We start from the raw sequence: 17,194 nt of genomic DNA on the forward strand, positions 1-17,194 counted from the left end.
CTTTTTCTAAAAAGGAAACTTTTATCCCATGAAAATTTAATAAAACTTTTAAGGTTCTGGCTTCTTCAATAGTTGACTGCAAGATTTAATTGTTAATTGTTTAATAGCCAAAAGTTAAGTTTGTCTTTCTAAATTTAGAAAATGGGTTGTGTTAAATTCTACAAACTTTGCAAATATCCATCATACTGTAATGCACAAAGAGAACAAATATAATACATATTGTTGCTTTTAGTGTGAATCAATTATATGATCCAATTATGTGCTAGGATTTATCCTTTTTCTTTTTTTTGTCTAAACAACTCTAGCTTAATTTATAGTTGCATATAAAATGAAAATATATTATTGAAACATGCAAACCTTGCTTTTGGATGAAATAGTACACATTAAGGACTGACACGCAGATTTTTACTATACCAATATTAACATCTTAATGAATGCACAAATACAGTCCATCACTCTTTAAGCATCTTCACAATGAACTACATTACGTTTGAAAATGAAACTAAATATAAAACTAGAATTAATCATAAGAATTGAATTTAAAATTTCTTTACATAGCTTATTTTTTTTCAGAAATAAACTATACAATGTGACAAATTTAGAAATGCATTTGCTAAATAAAATAATAGATAAAAAGCAAAGTAATTTAGGGGTGCATACTATTGTCAAGTTGTAGTCATGGACACTAAAATGGCACGGAGACCCTCAAATATATAGATAAAGAACAGGGGTGGGGAGAAAGGTCAAGGCTAAAATGCTTACCACATAACCACGAGGACCACAATCTGGACCCTCTACCCTCCTAAGAAAGACAGATGAATACAGGAGCCGCCCTGTCCTAGGGGACTTCCTACTGAGATGGGGAAAGACCGTACTTGAGGAAGAAAGGGTTTATGTCCCAGTCAGTCCAACACTAAGGGAAATCAAGACAAGAACTGGAGCGGTCAAATCCCTGGAGGTAGGAATTGAAGCCGAAGCCATGGAGAAATACAGCTTCCTGGCTTTCTCTTCATGGCTCTGTCAGCTTGCTTTTTTATACAAGCAAGGACCACCTCCTGCCCAAGGGAAGCACTGCCCACAGTGAGCTGGGCCTTCCCACAATATTCTTGAATACAGAAAACTTCCTCCAGACTTGTCTGCAGGCCAGTCTGATTGATAAGAGGGCCTTCTCAATTAAGGTTTTTCTCTTCCCAAATAACTGAAGCTTCTATCAGGCTGACAGAGCTACCCAGCCCCTGGCTATAATTCCAGCTTGTGGGAGAGGGAAGCAGGGAATCCTTGGAAGGGCAGACTAGCCAGACTAGCCAAAATGGCAAGCTCTGGGTTCAATGTGAGACCCTGTCTGCCACACGACGGGTGTGGAGAGCAATCAAGGAAGACACTGAACATCAATATCAGGTCATAACACACACGTACACCCACATGCATGTGCGTCCCTCACAAGAACATACATATCCATATGTACACAGACCACACAAGCACATCAACATGTGGAAGAACAGTGTTTTAGTGAAGAACAGCTTGACTGTGGGGCAAACAGTAAGAATTTTATTGTACAGAATTTGAGAGAATAGCTTGAAAGCAATGTAACAACTGAGATACATACATGTTTTATGTCGTAAGAGTAAAAAAATGGCAGTTGATGATTGCTGGCAGATGAGGACACATTTTCCTCAGGGGTACAGCCTGACAAGTTGCTCATGCTCCAGTAAATAACGCTACATGCATACTCATACAAGCAATTCTAATTAAACACAGGGGGACGCACCACAGGCATGAATGCATGCACGCGCACACACAAAGACATTAAAGTCGGAAGGAGGCTAATTAGGAAGAAGAAAGCAAGGAGTTAAGCAGGAGAGGGAGGGAACAAAGCAAGGTAATGATGGGTGAATATGATAAAAGCATGCTATATACATGCACAAAATTTTCAAAATAATAAAAATGCCCTTTATATGCTAAGAAGGATTTAAAATGTTGACAGCTGATTTGAGACACACAAACAACTAGATTTGAGAAAACAAAAGCTGCATCTCATATATGTATCACATTATACACACACACATATATCTATACACATATACATCACATTCTCATGTATATACATCACACCAAGTACACGTACATATATATCACATCACATACATATACATCACATACATATACATATACAACATATCACATATACATGCATATACATCACATACATGTTCATACACATCACATCACATACATGTGCATATCACCTAACGTATCCTCTGGTCAATGCTTAACACATAGGATTTTCTTGTATTCATCTAGAAAGACTATAAAAAATTAATTCTTAAACTGCTGTAAATGAGAGAAATGAGAACAAAATCCCAGTTAGAAGGAATGCTTAAATTTGCATCGTTTTGTACAATTGCTGAGGTCTGTGATCTCCCCTGGGATGTAGAATTTGCTTAACCTCTTCCACTGCTGGATTTCCTCACAAGTTTAGAAAGAGCTTGTGGTAGATTGAACAGGAAAGGCGTCACAGATCATGTCTTCCAATGCTTGCCTACAGGGAGTGGCATTACTAGACTTGACTCTGTTGAAGTAGTTGGGACTTGGTTGCTGGAGGTTGTGTCACTCGTGGGTGGACTCTGAGTCTCAGCAGCTCACCCGAGGCCTAACGGCAGAGTCTCGTCACGCAGCCTGAGGATCAAGACGTAGGCCCTCAGTGCTGGAGAGATGGCTCAGCGGTTAAGAGCTCTTCCACAAGTTCTGAGTTCAACTCCCAGTCCCCACATGGTGACTCACAAGCATCTATAATGGGGTCCAAGCCCTCTTCTGGTGTGTCTGAAGACAGCTACAGTGTAATCAGGAAAAGAAAAAAAAAATCTTAAAGAAAAAAGAAAAGATGTAAGGCCCTTATTTAGCTCCTTCTCCAGCCATGTCTGCCTGCATCGCACCATGCTGTCTCTTCACAGAACTAGATGACAAAATCCGAAGGACTGCTTCCAATAAGTCAGCTCAAAAAACAGCTGGGAATTCATAAAACTCAAAAAGTTATCACGTCCAGAGTCTAGTCTCTGAATTGGTACTCAGACTTTTGCACACACACACACACACACACACAGAGGAAACAGGAAAAAAAAACTTTTAGCAAAAGCAAACTGCAGAACATACAATAGGCACCAATGAATCAAGCTATTAGTATATATAAGGTAATAGCCCATCAGGAAGAGACAAAGTTAAACAAAGGTTTGCTCTGCACTTAAAAGTTTTGTTTTCTTGTATTTTCTTCGTTTTTTTTTTCTTTTTGAAAGCCAACAAGAGTCACTTTTTTTCAACAAATATTTTATAGAGTACTTAATGTATGCCAAATAGTTTCCCACACGTTGGAATCCTGGTTAAGGCAAATACGGTTCCTGCTTTCTACAAGTTTATGTACCAGGTTATCAACGCAGAATACTATGGGAGCAAACTGAAAGGGTGTCTAACTTTCCAACAACCAGGAACTATTGCCCAAGAACCAATGTGTCTTAAGTTCTACCATTATAACCCCCCCCCCTCCATGGCCCCTACCTCCGCCCCCGGGGCACTTTGCATTTACAGGCTGCTTCAGTGATTAAGTAAGTTCACTAATGCTGACAACATCTGGAACACCTGGAAGCAAAGCACAAGCAATTCCAGTAGCTGCTACTGTTCCTGTTCCTCTATTTCCAGAATAGAATCTAAGTTGGTAGAATCTAAGTTTCTTGCGGGTATCAAACTCCAGAGCCTAGAAAACACCAGGGTGCATAACTGATATTGAAAATACAGTTTTCTTCTTCTTCTTCTTCTTTTTTTCCCCGAGACTGGGTTTCTCTGTGTAGACCAGGCAGGCCTCGAACTCAGAAATCTGCCTGCCTCCGCTTCCGCCTCCCAAGTGCTGGGAATTAAAGGTGTGTTTTCAAATTAACTAGCGAGCACTCAAAGCTTTCACTATCACCATCCTAATCCACGATACCTTGTGCCGAGTAGGAACTGGCTCTTATTGGTCCCCCAAGTCCACTTCTACTTTGTATTGATCATCACACAGCCTTTAGATGTTTTCAAAACTAAATTGTTGAATCAATAAATGAAGGAACGCCTCTTCCCCGGGTTGACTACTTTAAGTTGTGGAACTTGACCAACACCCAGATTAGAACCCAGAGGGGACCCCGCCCGTCTCCATCCATCCTCGCTATTCAGCTCCCTCCAATTCATCTCCTAGGTAACAGCATCCTTCAAGTCCCTGCCACTTCCGCCGAGTTCCACCAGGGGGCGCGCTGACAGCCCCCGCCCCGCCCGCCCCGCCCGCCCCGCCAGTCACCTGATCCCGTCTCTGCCTCGCGCGGCTCGGCCTCCACCGCCGACTCCCTCAGCGCCGCCAGCACGCTCTCAGGGGGCAGGTCGACCAGCTCCTGCCAGACCGACTTGGTGTAGAAGTCCACCGTGTGCGCGCTGGAAATGGCCAGGGCGCCCCTGAGGAAGCTCAGCAAGCCCTGTAACTTGTCGTGCAGCGTGGGCAGGTCCGGGGTCCTGGGCAGAGGGCAGGCCGCCGCCATGACGCTCATCCTCCGGGGCTGCAGGTGGCGCCAACATGGCCGCGCGACCCCTCTCTTCCCCGCCGGAAGCGGCTCAGGCTGAGGCAGTCGAGCTCCGAGCACGCGCCGGGTTGGGCGATTGATTGCTTCCGCCTCGTGACGTGTTAGGTCGGCGTCCACTGGCGTTCCAGGAACTCCCACCGTGGAAAAAGATGGCGCCTTCGCGGCCGTCTTCCAAGTGGCGGACCGGAGGGTTTGCGGCGCGTGGGGAAGGGATCTCTCAGGTCAGATTCGGAAACCAGAATGGGAAGCGCAGGACTTGGCGGCCGAACCCCCAGCAAGCCTTCCGGGGGAGCGTGCGCAAGGGTAAGGAGGGACAGCCGTGGAGGAGCGCTCGGGCCCGCCGAAGTCGAGGGAGTAGGATGGGATCCGGCTTGAGATCGGGGAAGCCGTTCCTAAGCTCGCCAAGTCCGAGAGCTTCTCAGTCCTTTGACTGAGAACCGGACGGTGCGGTCAGCTTCAGTGATTTAACGCAGATCTCAGGTCTAAGCGAAGACACGGGGCGTCTAGAGGTGCGCTTGGCTAAGAAGCACCCAGACATACTTGCATCTCTACTACAGCAAGTATGTAATATAGATACAATATTACATTAAAATACTCTGCCCCAAAGCTTTGATAACCAAAAGACACCACAGTAGCCCTCCAGTCTCATACTGCTGCCTTCCTTAGATTCGATTCGATGTCTTGTCTTTGAAGGCCTCTCGTTGCATGTCAGATGCTTAAGTGGTTTTTGTTCGATCTAAGAATAATCGACAGGTGTTCAGAAAGTTGTACAGTACCTCCCCCTTTTGTTTTGTGTTGTGTTTTGGAAAATAAGTGATTAGTAAGATCCTCCAAGGGAAAAATACTAGACTACTCTACTTTATTTATTAAGTGTTTACTGAAGACCCAAGTGAGATTGTATGTGGATTAAATAAAATGTAATTTGTGGATATGAGTCTAAATTCAAGGTGAGCAGTAAAGTTTAGTTTACTGTACTTAGAGTTTTTAATGTGATGTCTGACAACTCGCTGTTACCCTTATATTTAGGTAAAGGGCCACCTTGCTCTTCAGTGTACCATTAAATGGTTGCCTAACCTTATCTTTAAAGCAAAGCCAAGTAATTCTCTCATTTGAATATAAAGTAAAAGAAAAAAATATTTAGTTTTCATTTTCTGTTAAAGTAATTGTAACTGAAATCCTTCAATGTTAGGACAAGGTTTTGCATTTCGGAGAAAACTGAAGATCCAGCAAAATTACAAGAAATTGCTGTGGAAGGTGAAGGAGGCACCAGCGTCACAGGAGTCCCAGTTCACAGATCGTTACCCAGAGCACCTGAAACACCTCTATCTGGCCGAAGAGGAAAGACTCAGAAAACAGCAAAGAAAGGCTGGCCTGGCTTTGTCAGAAGAACAGGTTGACCGGCCTTTGCCTGAAGAGGAGGGCAGCACTGAGCAGACTTCCTCTGAAGAACCGCCAGGTGGTCACCAGCCACAGCCAGAAGAGCTGAACACAGGAAGGTAAGCACCTCCGTCTTCAGAAATTCCTCACTTTAAATGTAAAGAATGTTTTACTGACGACACAGGGAAAAATTTGTAAGAATCAGGATTTTTCTTAGCACTTTTTTCAAGTCATGTAATGGTATTTCATGGAGTCTCCCCACTTAGTGTTAAATGACTGAAAGAGGCTAGTTGAGCAGAGATGTCGAAAATAGGAAATGAGAATTAAGAGATCTGAGTTTTGAATTGCAGCCTCTCAAGAACATGTAATATAATTGGACCGTAATTAAGCGCAGTATTAATGTGTGCATCTTAATTTGGGGGTGGGGGACTATGTTTGATGTTGTAGATCTGGAAGCCCAACATTTAGGAACCTGAGTCCAGACAATTCCCAGTCCCAGGCCAGCATGGGCAACATAACCAGATACTAGAAAAACAATGCAGATGTGTAGCCATTGCCACTTTGGCTTATAAAGCCAGACTTTCCATAGTGGTATACCAGTGTCCACTATGATAGAAAGGATAGTATAAAATGATTTGAGAGCCACGGTGGACACCATCTTTTATAGCCTCATCCTGGATCATCTTCTCAGTCAATGATGTCCCTAAAGCATTACATTTCATGACATTTTATCATGTTCATTTATATCAAGTATTCTAAAACATGCCTGGTGTTTGGTAACTTTATGACTGCTAACTGCTGTTGTCTGTATTCTCATTTGCATTTTCTACAAAGGGTCCAGGAAATAGGTTGCGGTTAATGAAAACCAAGCAAGGGATGGTTTTATATGCCTGTAATCTTCTCAGAAGGCTGAAGCAGGAAGATTGCTGGTCATTCAAAGCTAGCTTGTGGTTCATAGTAAGATGCCATCCTATAAAACAACAAACATATTTAACACATGGACTTCTTCCTGAATGATTGCTGGCTTACCCCTGATAATCCCTGCACACAGGAGGCTTAACTCAGGAGGCCCCAATAGTGAGAGGCTAAGCTGAGGTAGATGGTGAGTTTCAGACCAGCTTACACTATTTTACCTTAAAACAAAACCCTGCTTACCCCTTGATTTTATTAGAGGTAGTTTGTAAGACTGTTACTACATATAATTCAAGCAAAACTGCCTTAACGTGCACAGCAAGGCATTACTTCAGATCTTAACTTTTTTTTTTTTTTAAACCAAAATGTTGTCTTTCAAAGCTAGGGCAAGGATTGCACGCACAAATCATATGCAGAATCAAGCCAGGTCAAATCCCATCATGGACTGGGGAGAGAGTTACAAAGTCCCATATGGAGCTTAGGAGAGTTTGGCAATTGATGGCTGGGGCGGGCGAGTCTGCCACGTCAGACAGCCCATGCCCCAGTAGGTGGCTCCACACCCATGCACGTGCACATGTTGGCATCAGGAAGCAGACTCGTTTTTTAAAAAGTACAAAAGATGCACATGAAGCTAGGAGGGGGAAGTGCAGAGAAGTAAGGGATGGGATGGAATTGAGGAAGAAGAAAAGGTGGGTAGGTTTGACCAATAATACTTGTAGGGATGTATATAATTCTCAATTTAAAAACAAAACTGAGCATTATTTGTGTTGCAAATAAGAAGAAAGTATGTAGTAGGAATAAAAGAAGAAATGAGGGTTGGTGGTATTTTGTTTTTGGTAGATTCCTCTGTCAGGAAATAGTAGGTGAGACAGGTCAATCCTTGGAGCTCATTGGCTAGCCCCCTGGTTTGTGGAGAGCCCTTGTCTCAGATATGGTGGTGAGCAGTGCCTTAGTCTCCAGACATGTCATCCACTATGCCCAAACCTACAGGAACACTCATGTGCATGAGGATTAGAAGTGAAGAATGACACTGTCTCACACTGACGTTTTCAGAAGTACATAATGGAAGCAAAAAGCCCATTGAATATTTGAGGCTGGGGGATCAGGATTGTCTTGGTAAGGGCAGTTTGGAATGGTGGAGCAGAAATTGTGAGTCAGAGAGTCAGTAGTGAGTAGGAAGTCATGACTAGTTTACTCATGTAGACATTTACTCTGGTAATGGAAGACGTGCATTTATTTGTAACTGGGAAGCTACCAAGTCAGGTAACAGGTGACACTAGCGACTGCCCTTTCCAGTGCAGAGCACAGCAAACGAAGGCTGTGTTTGCGAGGGATGACTCGTGCTAAGAGGAGGAGGCAGACACAAGGTGACCACAGCAGTCACATACAACTTCTGTTGTATCCAGTACTGGACGTTCTATCTGCTCTAATAGCTTACTATCCATTCTGACTACACTTGTTAAATATTTCTCCCCCAAAATCTATTTACCGTCCTTTAATCTGTAGTCGTGATTATACAATAGCTTTAATGTCTTATTTGGGCATTTTCCTTTTGTTGTTGCTGTAGGTGGTATTGGTAATTCTTTTCATGCTTTCTTCAATTTGTATTAGTAAAGTTTTTGTAGATACTGGATCTGACACAGTAGCATAATTTTGGCTAAATCATTTTTGAACAGTTTAACTTCCCTATCTTAATCTATCTTGCAAGTTCTGTGACTTTTCCAAAGAATAAGAAAAAGAAAACTTCAAACCAGAAGGCACAAGAAGAGTATGAACGAGTACAAGCGAAGCGTGCTGCTAAGAAATTTGTAAGTCCTACTTAGTGATTCTGGAGCCTTGTTTCTCTTTCTCTACCATGTGTGCAAGCTGTGCTTCTTAGGATTGCTACATAATGTTATCTGTACCTACTTTATGCTTTACTCAGTAGACTTGTAGAATTGTACAATGTTCAAAGTCTTTGACTGGCTCAGATAATATTACTAGGTCAATGATAAGATTTAAAAAAAAAAGCAAGCAAGAAAATGTTGCTGGTCAGATAATGACAGCAGCATCTGTGATAATGTTTCTCAAGCTATGGCCTAGGAACTGGGTTCTTTAGCAAGTTCCTTGAAATAATTTTATGTGCTGTAAATTTGAGTTCTGGGGACCTAATTAAGACAATTAATGAATGATTTTCAGACGTTGTTAAGGCAGGGCGTCAATATGTAGCTCTGGCTGGCCTGACTCAGAGACCCGCCTGCCTCTGCCTTGTCAGTGCAGTGATTAGACACGTGCTTCACCACCTCGGCCAGCTTCTTATCCCTGTGTGTGTTTACAATAAATGTGTGCTTAACTGATGTTAAGGAATGTGACGGAGCATCCTGAGCACTTGAGAATCTGTTTATAAAACCAGGCTCTGCCACAGAGTGGTCCCCAGCAAGGCACTTCCTTATTATCACTGGGCTTACTCCTTAGACTTGAGAATCTGTTTATAAAACCAGGCTCTGCCACAGAGTGGTCCCCAGCAAGGCACTTCCTTATTATCACTGGGCTTACTCCTTAGATGTGAGACCAACAAAGTAAACTCGGAATGTGCTATAGTTTCACAAATTGTATGTAAAATTCCTTGCTAATTATAATTACTTGTAGTTACGAGTCAGTGTGAGTCTGATGTTTGTCTAGTATATCATTTTGAGGCTCCCTGGACCACTGATGAAGAACACACTTAGTACAGTGCAGCATCTTTTCAGCTGTTACATTGAAGCTAGTAAGAATGTTAGAGTGCTTGTTAATGCTGGATCTTCAGAGTTGCTATCATTTTGAATTATAGTTGTCTATACTTAGACTTGAATTTTTATCATAGCAAGTGAAATGAGCATCATAGTTCCTAAATGGTGAGACGCATTGTCTAGCAGAGTGTTTTCCACTTATGTAGTAGGTGGGTAGTCAGCATTGTCTAGGTTAAATCTGTGGATTAGTTAACAACAACAATATACAAGTACGGTTTACTGGAAGTGAACTTTTATTGTTACTAGGATATTAGCAGTTAACCTCTAGCCCATTTTTTTTTTTCCGATAAAAATTTAGAAGGTAATTTGTTAGTGGACTTAAACAATGGAATTGTTAAGTATTTGACTTCTCAGTGACGTTGTTAAACACTTGGTTTCTCTTTTATTTACATACAAGTGCATACAGTGCTGCCCTGACTCTGTTATTCTCTGCTATTCCTTATATCATTATGGTATTAAAGCAGAGAGGACAACTATGCCAATTCTCCTCTTGTACCATGTAAGAGACAGATTATCAAGGCTCGCAGAGTGTCAGCAGTTTCAGAACAGTTCTGACCTGTACTTCCTGCTTATGACTAATGAACATCATGTGTGCTTATGATTGCAGGAATTTGAAATGAGAAAGCAAGAGAGAGAAGAGGCTCAAAGGCTCTACAAAAAGAAAAAAATGGAAGCTTTCAAAATACTGAGCAAAAAGACTAAAAAGGGCCAGCCTAACCTGAATTTACAGATGGAGTATCTTCTGCAGAAAATACAAGAAAACAGTTAAAGCGGACACTTTGTCTCTAAGGACTGAATCCTGACTGACTGTCGCATCCTTTTGTATGTGTATGGGAACCTCCTAATAATGAACTCAATTTGTTGGCATCAAGTGGATTGTTAAATTATTTTTGGTTTTTGTGAAAGAAAATTTTGTATATATATTCTCCACCCCCCCCCCCAAAAAAAAAGACTTTATCCTGAAGATCTTTAAAAACTTCAGTGGAATTTATATGAAATATACTGCTTTGAAATAGGTCTGAGCTCACAGTGAGATATTTTCAGTGAAGTGAACATGTTTCACTTGGTTACTAGAAATTAAACTTAGGTCTGTGCACTGGCCTGGCAGCTGTACTAACATTAAATACATCGTCGCCCCCGGGAGTTTTGAGATAGAGTTTCAGCTTATATATTTGCTCTGAAACTTGTGCTGTTGCCTCCGCCAGGAGGACTGGAATTTCAGACCCACATCACCAGCCCTGATAGGTTATTTAGTGTTTCCATTCATTTTAATTAAGGAAAGGAGTGACTCCTTTGCAGTTTTTATTTACTAATTTTTAGTGTATAATACAGGAAAGCGGGTTTTCTAGGCTACCTGAAAGTACACTAAAAGAGTTTGTATCTCCATAATAAGGTAGACCTAATAAAGAGATTTTATTTATGAATGGAGTGTAATAGAAGCGTTTTCATAGTAACCAAGCTCTCCAGATCCTTCAGAGGGGCCCTACACTTTGAAAAGGATTGTCACCATATATTAGTTAGAGAACCTTCCTGCCTTTGTTGTAACAACAGGAATGCCTTAGCATTGTAAGCAAAAAGGCTACATAATAACGGTGGTAAAACTGCGTGCTTTATAAACAAGAGCGAATACATTCTAGAACTGTCTTAAAGGTTTTAGAAAAGCTTCGCCTATTACAGCTTTCATCCTGTGTTTAAAAGTTCAGGAACATGCTGAGGAAATACAAAACTTGATCTCTGCACGGAACAATAATGCTTAGAAGTATGCGATAAGCTATTGCACCTGAACAGCCAAGAAAGCCACAGTCTGATTAAGGAAGCCTGCACAGCGATTTCATTGAACTCCTTTAATCACATTCGTGTTCTAGATTCTTCAGGTTAAAAAAGCTGGTCCTTTTAAGATTTAGGTGAAAAATAGGGTTAAGTTCCTTTACTACGTTGTTGAGGAGACGTCTACCACGTTGAGGGCTTTTTGTTGTTTTATTTTAGTCTTCTTTGCTTGGTTTTGTTTTACTTTGTTTATATCCAAAGATGTTTTAGGACAGCAATTAGCATTAGGTTCAAAACAAAAGGTTGAGATTTGAGTGTGGTAACACACGCACACACACACACACACACACACACACACCCCTCATCCAAAACCTACACCCTGAGGTTTGAATAGCAGAGATTGGCTCAGTCATGGCTGTTGATTCTTATGCCACTCTTACCAAAGCCTTAGCCAAAGCCTCATGGAAGAGATTTAATGGAAAGAAAGCGTGGAGGCTGAGACAATCCAAAGCCAGACAGATTAGTTATATTAGCCTGGGACATGTATGGAGAGAAAAATAATTGTTGGGGTAAATGCTTAAGTCTTCAAGGTTGCAAAAGTTAGAGACAGAACAGAAGGGAAACGAGAGAAAAGGGTTTGAGATGTAGTGAAGTCTATACAAGTAATTAGGAGTGGAGATAGTATTTCTACTCTTTTTTGGGGTTTTGTTTTTTTTTTTTTTTGGTTTGGTTTGGTTTGGTTTGGTTTTTTTCAAGACAGGGTTTCTCTGTATAGCCCTGGCTGTCCTGGAACTCACTCTGTAGACCAGGCTGGCCTTGAACTCAGAAATCCGCCTGCCTCTGCCTCCCAAGTGCTGGGATTAAAGGCGTATGCCACCAGCGCCTGGCCCACCTCTATTTCTGATTGTCCTTCCTATGCAGAGAAAATAACATTGTCTCCTTATTGGCTGACTTGTTCTGCCTTAGGACAGTGCTGTAACTGAGAACAGACAGGCTGGTTTAGAGTATGTATAATCACCCTATCCCAACCCACCCTGCTTGTATATATGTTAGGTGTACATATACTACATTATATATGTATACATGGGTGTGGACACCAACAGTTGAGGTCTTCAATCACACAGAACCTGACTGAGATAGTTTCTCACTAACATGGGGTTTTCTTGTCCCTGCCTCCCCAGCACTGGGGTTACAGGAGCAGCATTTTGGCCTTTAAGCTGTTGCTGGGGAATCCCAGCTTAGGCCTACCTGCTTGGACAGCACAAGAGTCATTTTACTGACTGGGACATCTTTTGAGATGGGTTTTTATGTTGTTTTGCCTAAGCCTGCCTCAACTCCTGCACTTGATCTTCCATATCCCTAGGAGCCAGTAGCCATATAGGCACATGTCAGCATTCACCATTCTCATAAATTACAACAACAAACTCTATTGAGAAAGGATAAGAACGAGGATAGGCACAGAACAAGGACAAGGCCAGTGTTCTGAGCAGTGCAGCATCTGAGAACTTGTTCTGTAGGCTGAGGTTACAGCTTAGAGGACGGTTGCTTGTCCCGATTGTCAAGGTCCTGGCCTAAAGCCCCAGTGCTCCAAAACAAAATGATGAAAAAGTTAAGTCACATATGTCAAGTTAGCAAGAGAAAAATGTAGAAGGCAATTTACATGAAGAAGCTTTGGGTGGCCAGAGACTGATTTCAGGCATTGAATTTACCGTACAAAGAGGACGTTATGCCATAGTTTTAATTTGTAGAAGTGCAGTAGGCTTTTAATTGCTTCCTTTTGTCCTGCCTCCTCCTCTTCCTCTTTCTTTGTTGTCCTCTTCTTCCTGTCTTGTTTTTCCTTCTCCTACTTGTTCTGTCATCATCCTCATCGTCCTTTTGAAACAGAGCTTTGGCTGTCCTGGAACTGTGTGGACCAGAGTGGCATTAAACTCACAGAGATCTGCCTGCCTCTGCCTTCCCAGTGCTGGCGTGTGTGCCACCACATCCAGCTTTCTGCATTCATCCTTAAAAGTATTATGATGAGAGTTTAGCCTGAACTCAGAGCATCCTTGTCTCCCAGAAAAATATTCTATAGAGATGGAGTGTAATATTTGGCCTTAAAAAGAGGATTGGAGACCTCAGACAAGAAGTGACATGTGACATAAAGGTGCTGGACACGGCCTTCAACTAAGGCACAGCATCTCCTCCCTTGTTCTTGCCAAACTTAAAAGCAAATAATCCTCTCTGGCATTATGCTTGAGACGGTGGCTCATGAAAGCTGGTGTCCCGGATGGCCACAGCAGATGGCAGCCAAGGTAAGACTTGGCAAGCTCTCCTAAGTGTGCTAATACCAAGCAAGCAAGGTAACAACAGGAGTCAGCCTCCAATACAGACAGCTGTGGGTTGACCTTGACCTATATTTAAAATGCATATACGAGCAGCAGGTGCTCATCAGTGGCTTCCAAAACTAGATAAGAACCTTATTTACAACACAGACTCAATGACAGAAGATGATAATTGGGTACGCTAGACATTATTGATTAATCAGTGTTTGCTGCTTTTATAGATCCAAGACACATGCCTGTGTGCAGTGCAGAGCTCCAGAGACGTTCAAGGTCTAGCCTGTTCACACCAGTAGTTGAATCGCATGGTACATTGTAAGAGTTTGACCATTGTAAGTGGGAAAGAACAAATCAGTTAAAGGAGCCCAGTCGTTTGGAGTAGCACTGTTGCACATGCTTTGCTTTTTAACGTTGTACCGGGATCTCAAATACACGCTGGCGCAGAGGAGAGAATCAGTCTGCCCTGCTGAATGCACAGGGATGATAAATTTAACTCCTCGTTGGCAGAGGCCTTCCAGTTTAGTTTTAAGTGTGCATCAGCAGCTATCTTGCCCATTTCTCTAGATCCATGACTTTCTACTTCAGAGGCTCTGATATTTGGCCATAGCAGCCACTGGGTTGTAGGAGTGAAATCACATACAGAATAGCTGCCTTTTAAATGAGGGCATGAGACAAGTGTGGTGATCTTGGGTGTTTTATTAATTTGCCGGGCCTTTGGAAAAAGCAAGAGACACTCTAGACTTGGTGTTGAATCAATTGAGCTTTTGAAGAGCTCAATGACTCATGTTCGTTCTTAAAATAGACAATAAGGCTACACCTGCTGAAAGCTCTAACCGAGGATTAGGCACACTCTTGGCTGTGTGCCCTGTGTGTGAAACATAAAACTGGGGAGAACGTCAATTTTATTTATTTATTTATTTATTCATTTATTTATTTATTTAACAGTATGAAAGTCAGAATCTAGGGGTATTTTTTTTTTATTGAATGTTAACCTAGATGATGATTTCATATGAAGATTCCACTTTATTCCAGGAGCCTGATTAGGAATAACATACAGAAATAGAAAGCAGAAGTATTTTCCTTTCTTGTCCGCTGGATTTCTCCTTTATTTGGGTAACTTTTATTAAGAACACCACCATGAAGTCATTCACAGGGCTGCCAGCTTCATTGAGGCATGCCATTAAATATGTAAATGGAAAACTCGGTGAGTCTGACGTCTATCTGCACAGGAACTCTCTCTACGGTCTCCTAGCAATGAGCATCAGCTTCAAAATATTCTTCCTGGGCCTCTGTAATCGGTCCTCCCAGGGGCCCCCACACTGATTCAAAGCAGCACCTGATCAGTTTTTGTTACAATTCAGGCTGCATTTTCAGAATAATAATAATAGTAATAATAAGAACAACAACAGCAACGGTTCGATACTGTGCTCTATTTTTCCTGTTTTTCTAGTCAGCACCAATACTTGTCAATTCAAATGTGTTACTTCAGTAGTTCGTTTCTACTGAAATAGGAATATTTTATTGGATAGGTATATTTTATCAGTTATTGATTGTTACATGAGCTACTCTCAGTGTTTGGCCATAACAACTAAAGCTATTTTTTTAAACACGTGTATCTAAGTCTTGTATGGGTCAGTGCACTAATTTTCTTTTGGTAAATTTGAAGGTACCACATGGTTGCGTTATATGATCGAAGGATTTTTTTTTCTTTTTTTGGTTTTTTGAGACAGGGTTTCTCTGTATAGCCCTGGCTGTCCTGGAACTCACTCTGTAGACCAGGCCTCTGCCTCCCTAGTGCTGGGATTAAAGGCGTGTGCCACCATGCCCGGCTGATAGAAGGATTTTTAATGTTCAGAAATGTCGACAGATGTGAAATGCTTAGATACTGTAATAATATCTTGCTCAGATGACAAAAGAACTATAAAGTCAAATTGGAAAAACATAATGCCTTCTAAGAAGTTCAGTAACACCCCCACTATATCCTGAGCATCATGTCTGCTTTCGGAGTGGACCTTCTCCTTCTTAGTGGATATACTTGATCTTAACTATCTCTGCTTTATTTCTTACATGCCAAGGTAACAACTGTTTATCTTGAATAAATACTGATAACTTATAAACCTGACCAGTACTGCAAATTTAACAGTTTCAATTATGTGCCAATTTTAACTTACTAAGTCTTACTTTATAATATTATCAAACTGAGTGATCACCAGATGTTAGCACATTCGTTCCAGTGAGTCACAATGCTTCTCTTGCATGGACCAGCCTCTCTTGAGGTACTGTTACATCAGGCTCTTCCTATCATGAGACTTTGAAAGTCTACTGATAGGACTAGAATATTTATAGTTGATTAAATGGGTCCTTTAAAACCACAGTGACACCATCCCATTATCCACTCAAACCTGAATAAAACCCAGTAGTAAATCTTTACTAGAATAATGATAGACACATCTCAGACCCTTGCAACACTCTTAAATGTTCAGGTAAGTACCTAATCAAAGAAGGAAACTCATATTTCAGAACATTCATTTTCAAGTAGAAACAATGAAACGGATTCCTAGACTGTGGTAGCTCCCAATGGCAAGGTGTTCTGTCAATTTCCTGAAGAGCTAGATAATGCATAAGTATATGGTAAGTATGTATACAATGAGAGTTGGCACTTGTTTGCTATTTTAGGTATATATTAGTAGCCTGCATGTATGGTTATATCATGCCTGAGTTTTATGGAATCTCCTTGTGTTTCTCCTTGTATTTAATTATAAATGATTTAAATGAAAGGATTCTATAGATTGTAATTTAAGCATAAAATCCTTATCTGCTTCCACTCTATCTCCTGAATAATTGACACAAAGACCTATTAAGTTTGTTAACAAGCTGTAAGCCTAGGCTGGGCAGGTTCTGAGCTATTCTAACCCTCTGAGGCTGTTAGTATAAGACAAATGCACATTACCTACTTATCTAGTCTTGCCTTGGCTTGCACTGGTGTGTCCTCACATCTGCTCTCTCCTTATGACTTTGTGGCAAATCTTCCACATGTTCCTTCTCCTAATTCTCTCTCCTTGGGACCCTGGCTGGGATTGGAAGTCCAGCTCTTCCTTTTTCCTCTGATCAGCTCTTTATTGACCAATCAGAAGGTGAGGGAAAAGGATGTTTACAAAACATTGAGACATGCGATGCTTCATTTAAAAATAACAACATTAAAGTCCAGCCTGTACTCAACTCTCTGGCTGTATGGAAATCAGCATTTTAATAATACAAGGATAATCTTTACATTGTGTACAAAACATCACTCCAACAGATTCTCAGTGTGTTTTGGACATTATTTCATCTGCATATTATGTGAGGGGCTGGCTCATACTGTGTATAGTTGGTACATTGCTATCCTTACTTGATATAAATAGAACACAAGAAAACTCTACATATCTTTTTTTCAAAATTAGCTGATATATATTTT

At 41.3% G+C, this 17,194-nt stretch overlaps 2 protein-coding genes across 27 annotated transcripts in view; one reads left to right on the forward strand and one right to left on the reverse strand.

Annotated features, from left to right (window-relative positions):
* The window catches only part of Mettl25 (methyltransferase like 25), a 78,196-nt gene extending 73,573 nt beyond the window's left edge, over nucleotides 1-4,623 (reverse strand). For 10 of the 26 annotated variants that reach the window (XR_001779503.2, XR_003948672.1, XR_001779504.2 and 7 more), the window contains exon 1: nucleotides 4,319-4,617. Coding sequence is in view for 4 of the 26 variants with exons in the window: in XM_017313903.2 (XP_017169392.1) it covers nucleotides 4,319-4,562 (244 nt within the window). In the remaining 22 variants the exon portion in view is untranslated. Of the gene's footprint in view, nucleotides 1-762; nucleotides 2,831-4,318 lie in introns of all 26 variants that reach the window. The other 16 variants (XM_030245036.1, XM_030245037.1, XM_030245031.1 and 13 more) reach the window with 9 other exon arrangements.
* Nucleotides 4,624-4,721: 98 nt separating this feature from the next.
* On the forward strand, nucleotides 4,722-10,753 carry Ccdc59 (coiled-coil domain containing 59). Its single transcript, NM_025602.3, has 4 exons — nucleotides 4,722-4,898; nucleotides 5,785-6,091; nucleotides 8,593-8,692; nucleotides 10,260-10,753. The coding sequence occupies exons 1-4, from the start codon at nucleotides 4,745-4,747 to the stop codon at nucleotides 10,419-10,421; spliced, it is 723 nt and encodes a 240-aa protein (NP_079878.1). The 5' UTR covers nucleotides 4,722-4,744; the 3' UTR covers nucleotides 10,422-10,753.
* The last annotated feature ends 6,441 nt before the right edge of the window (nucleotides 10,754-17,194 follow it).

This window comes from Mus musculus, chromosome 10 (genome assembly GCF_000001635.26).
Source record: "Mus musculus strain C57BL/6J chromosome 10, GRCm38.p6 C57BL/6J".
NCBI classification, from domain to species: Eukaryota; Metazoa; Chordata; class Mammalia; order Rodentia; family Muridae; genus Mus; species Mus musculus.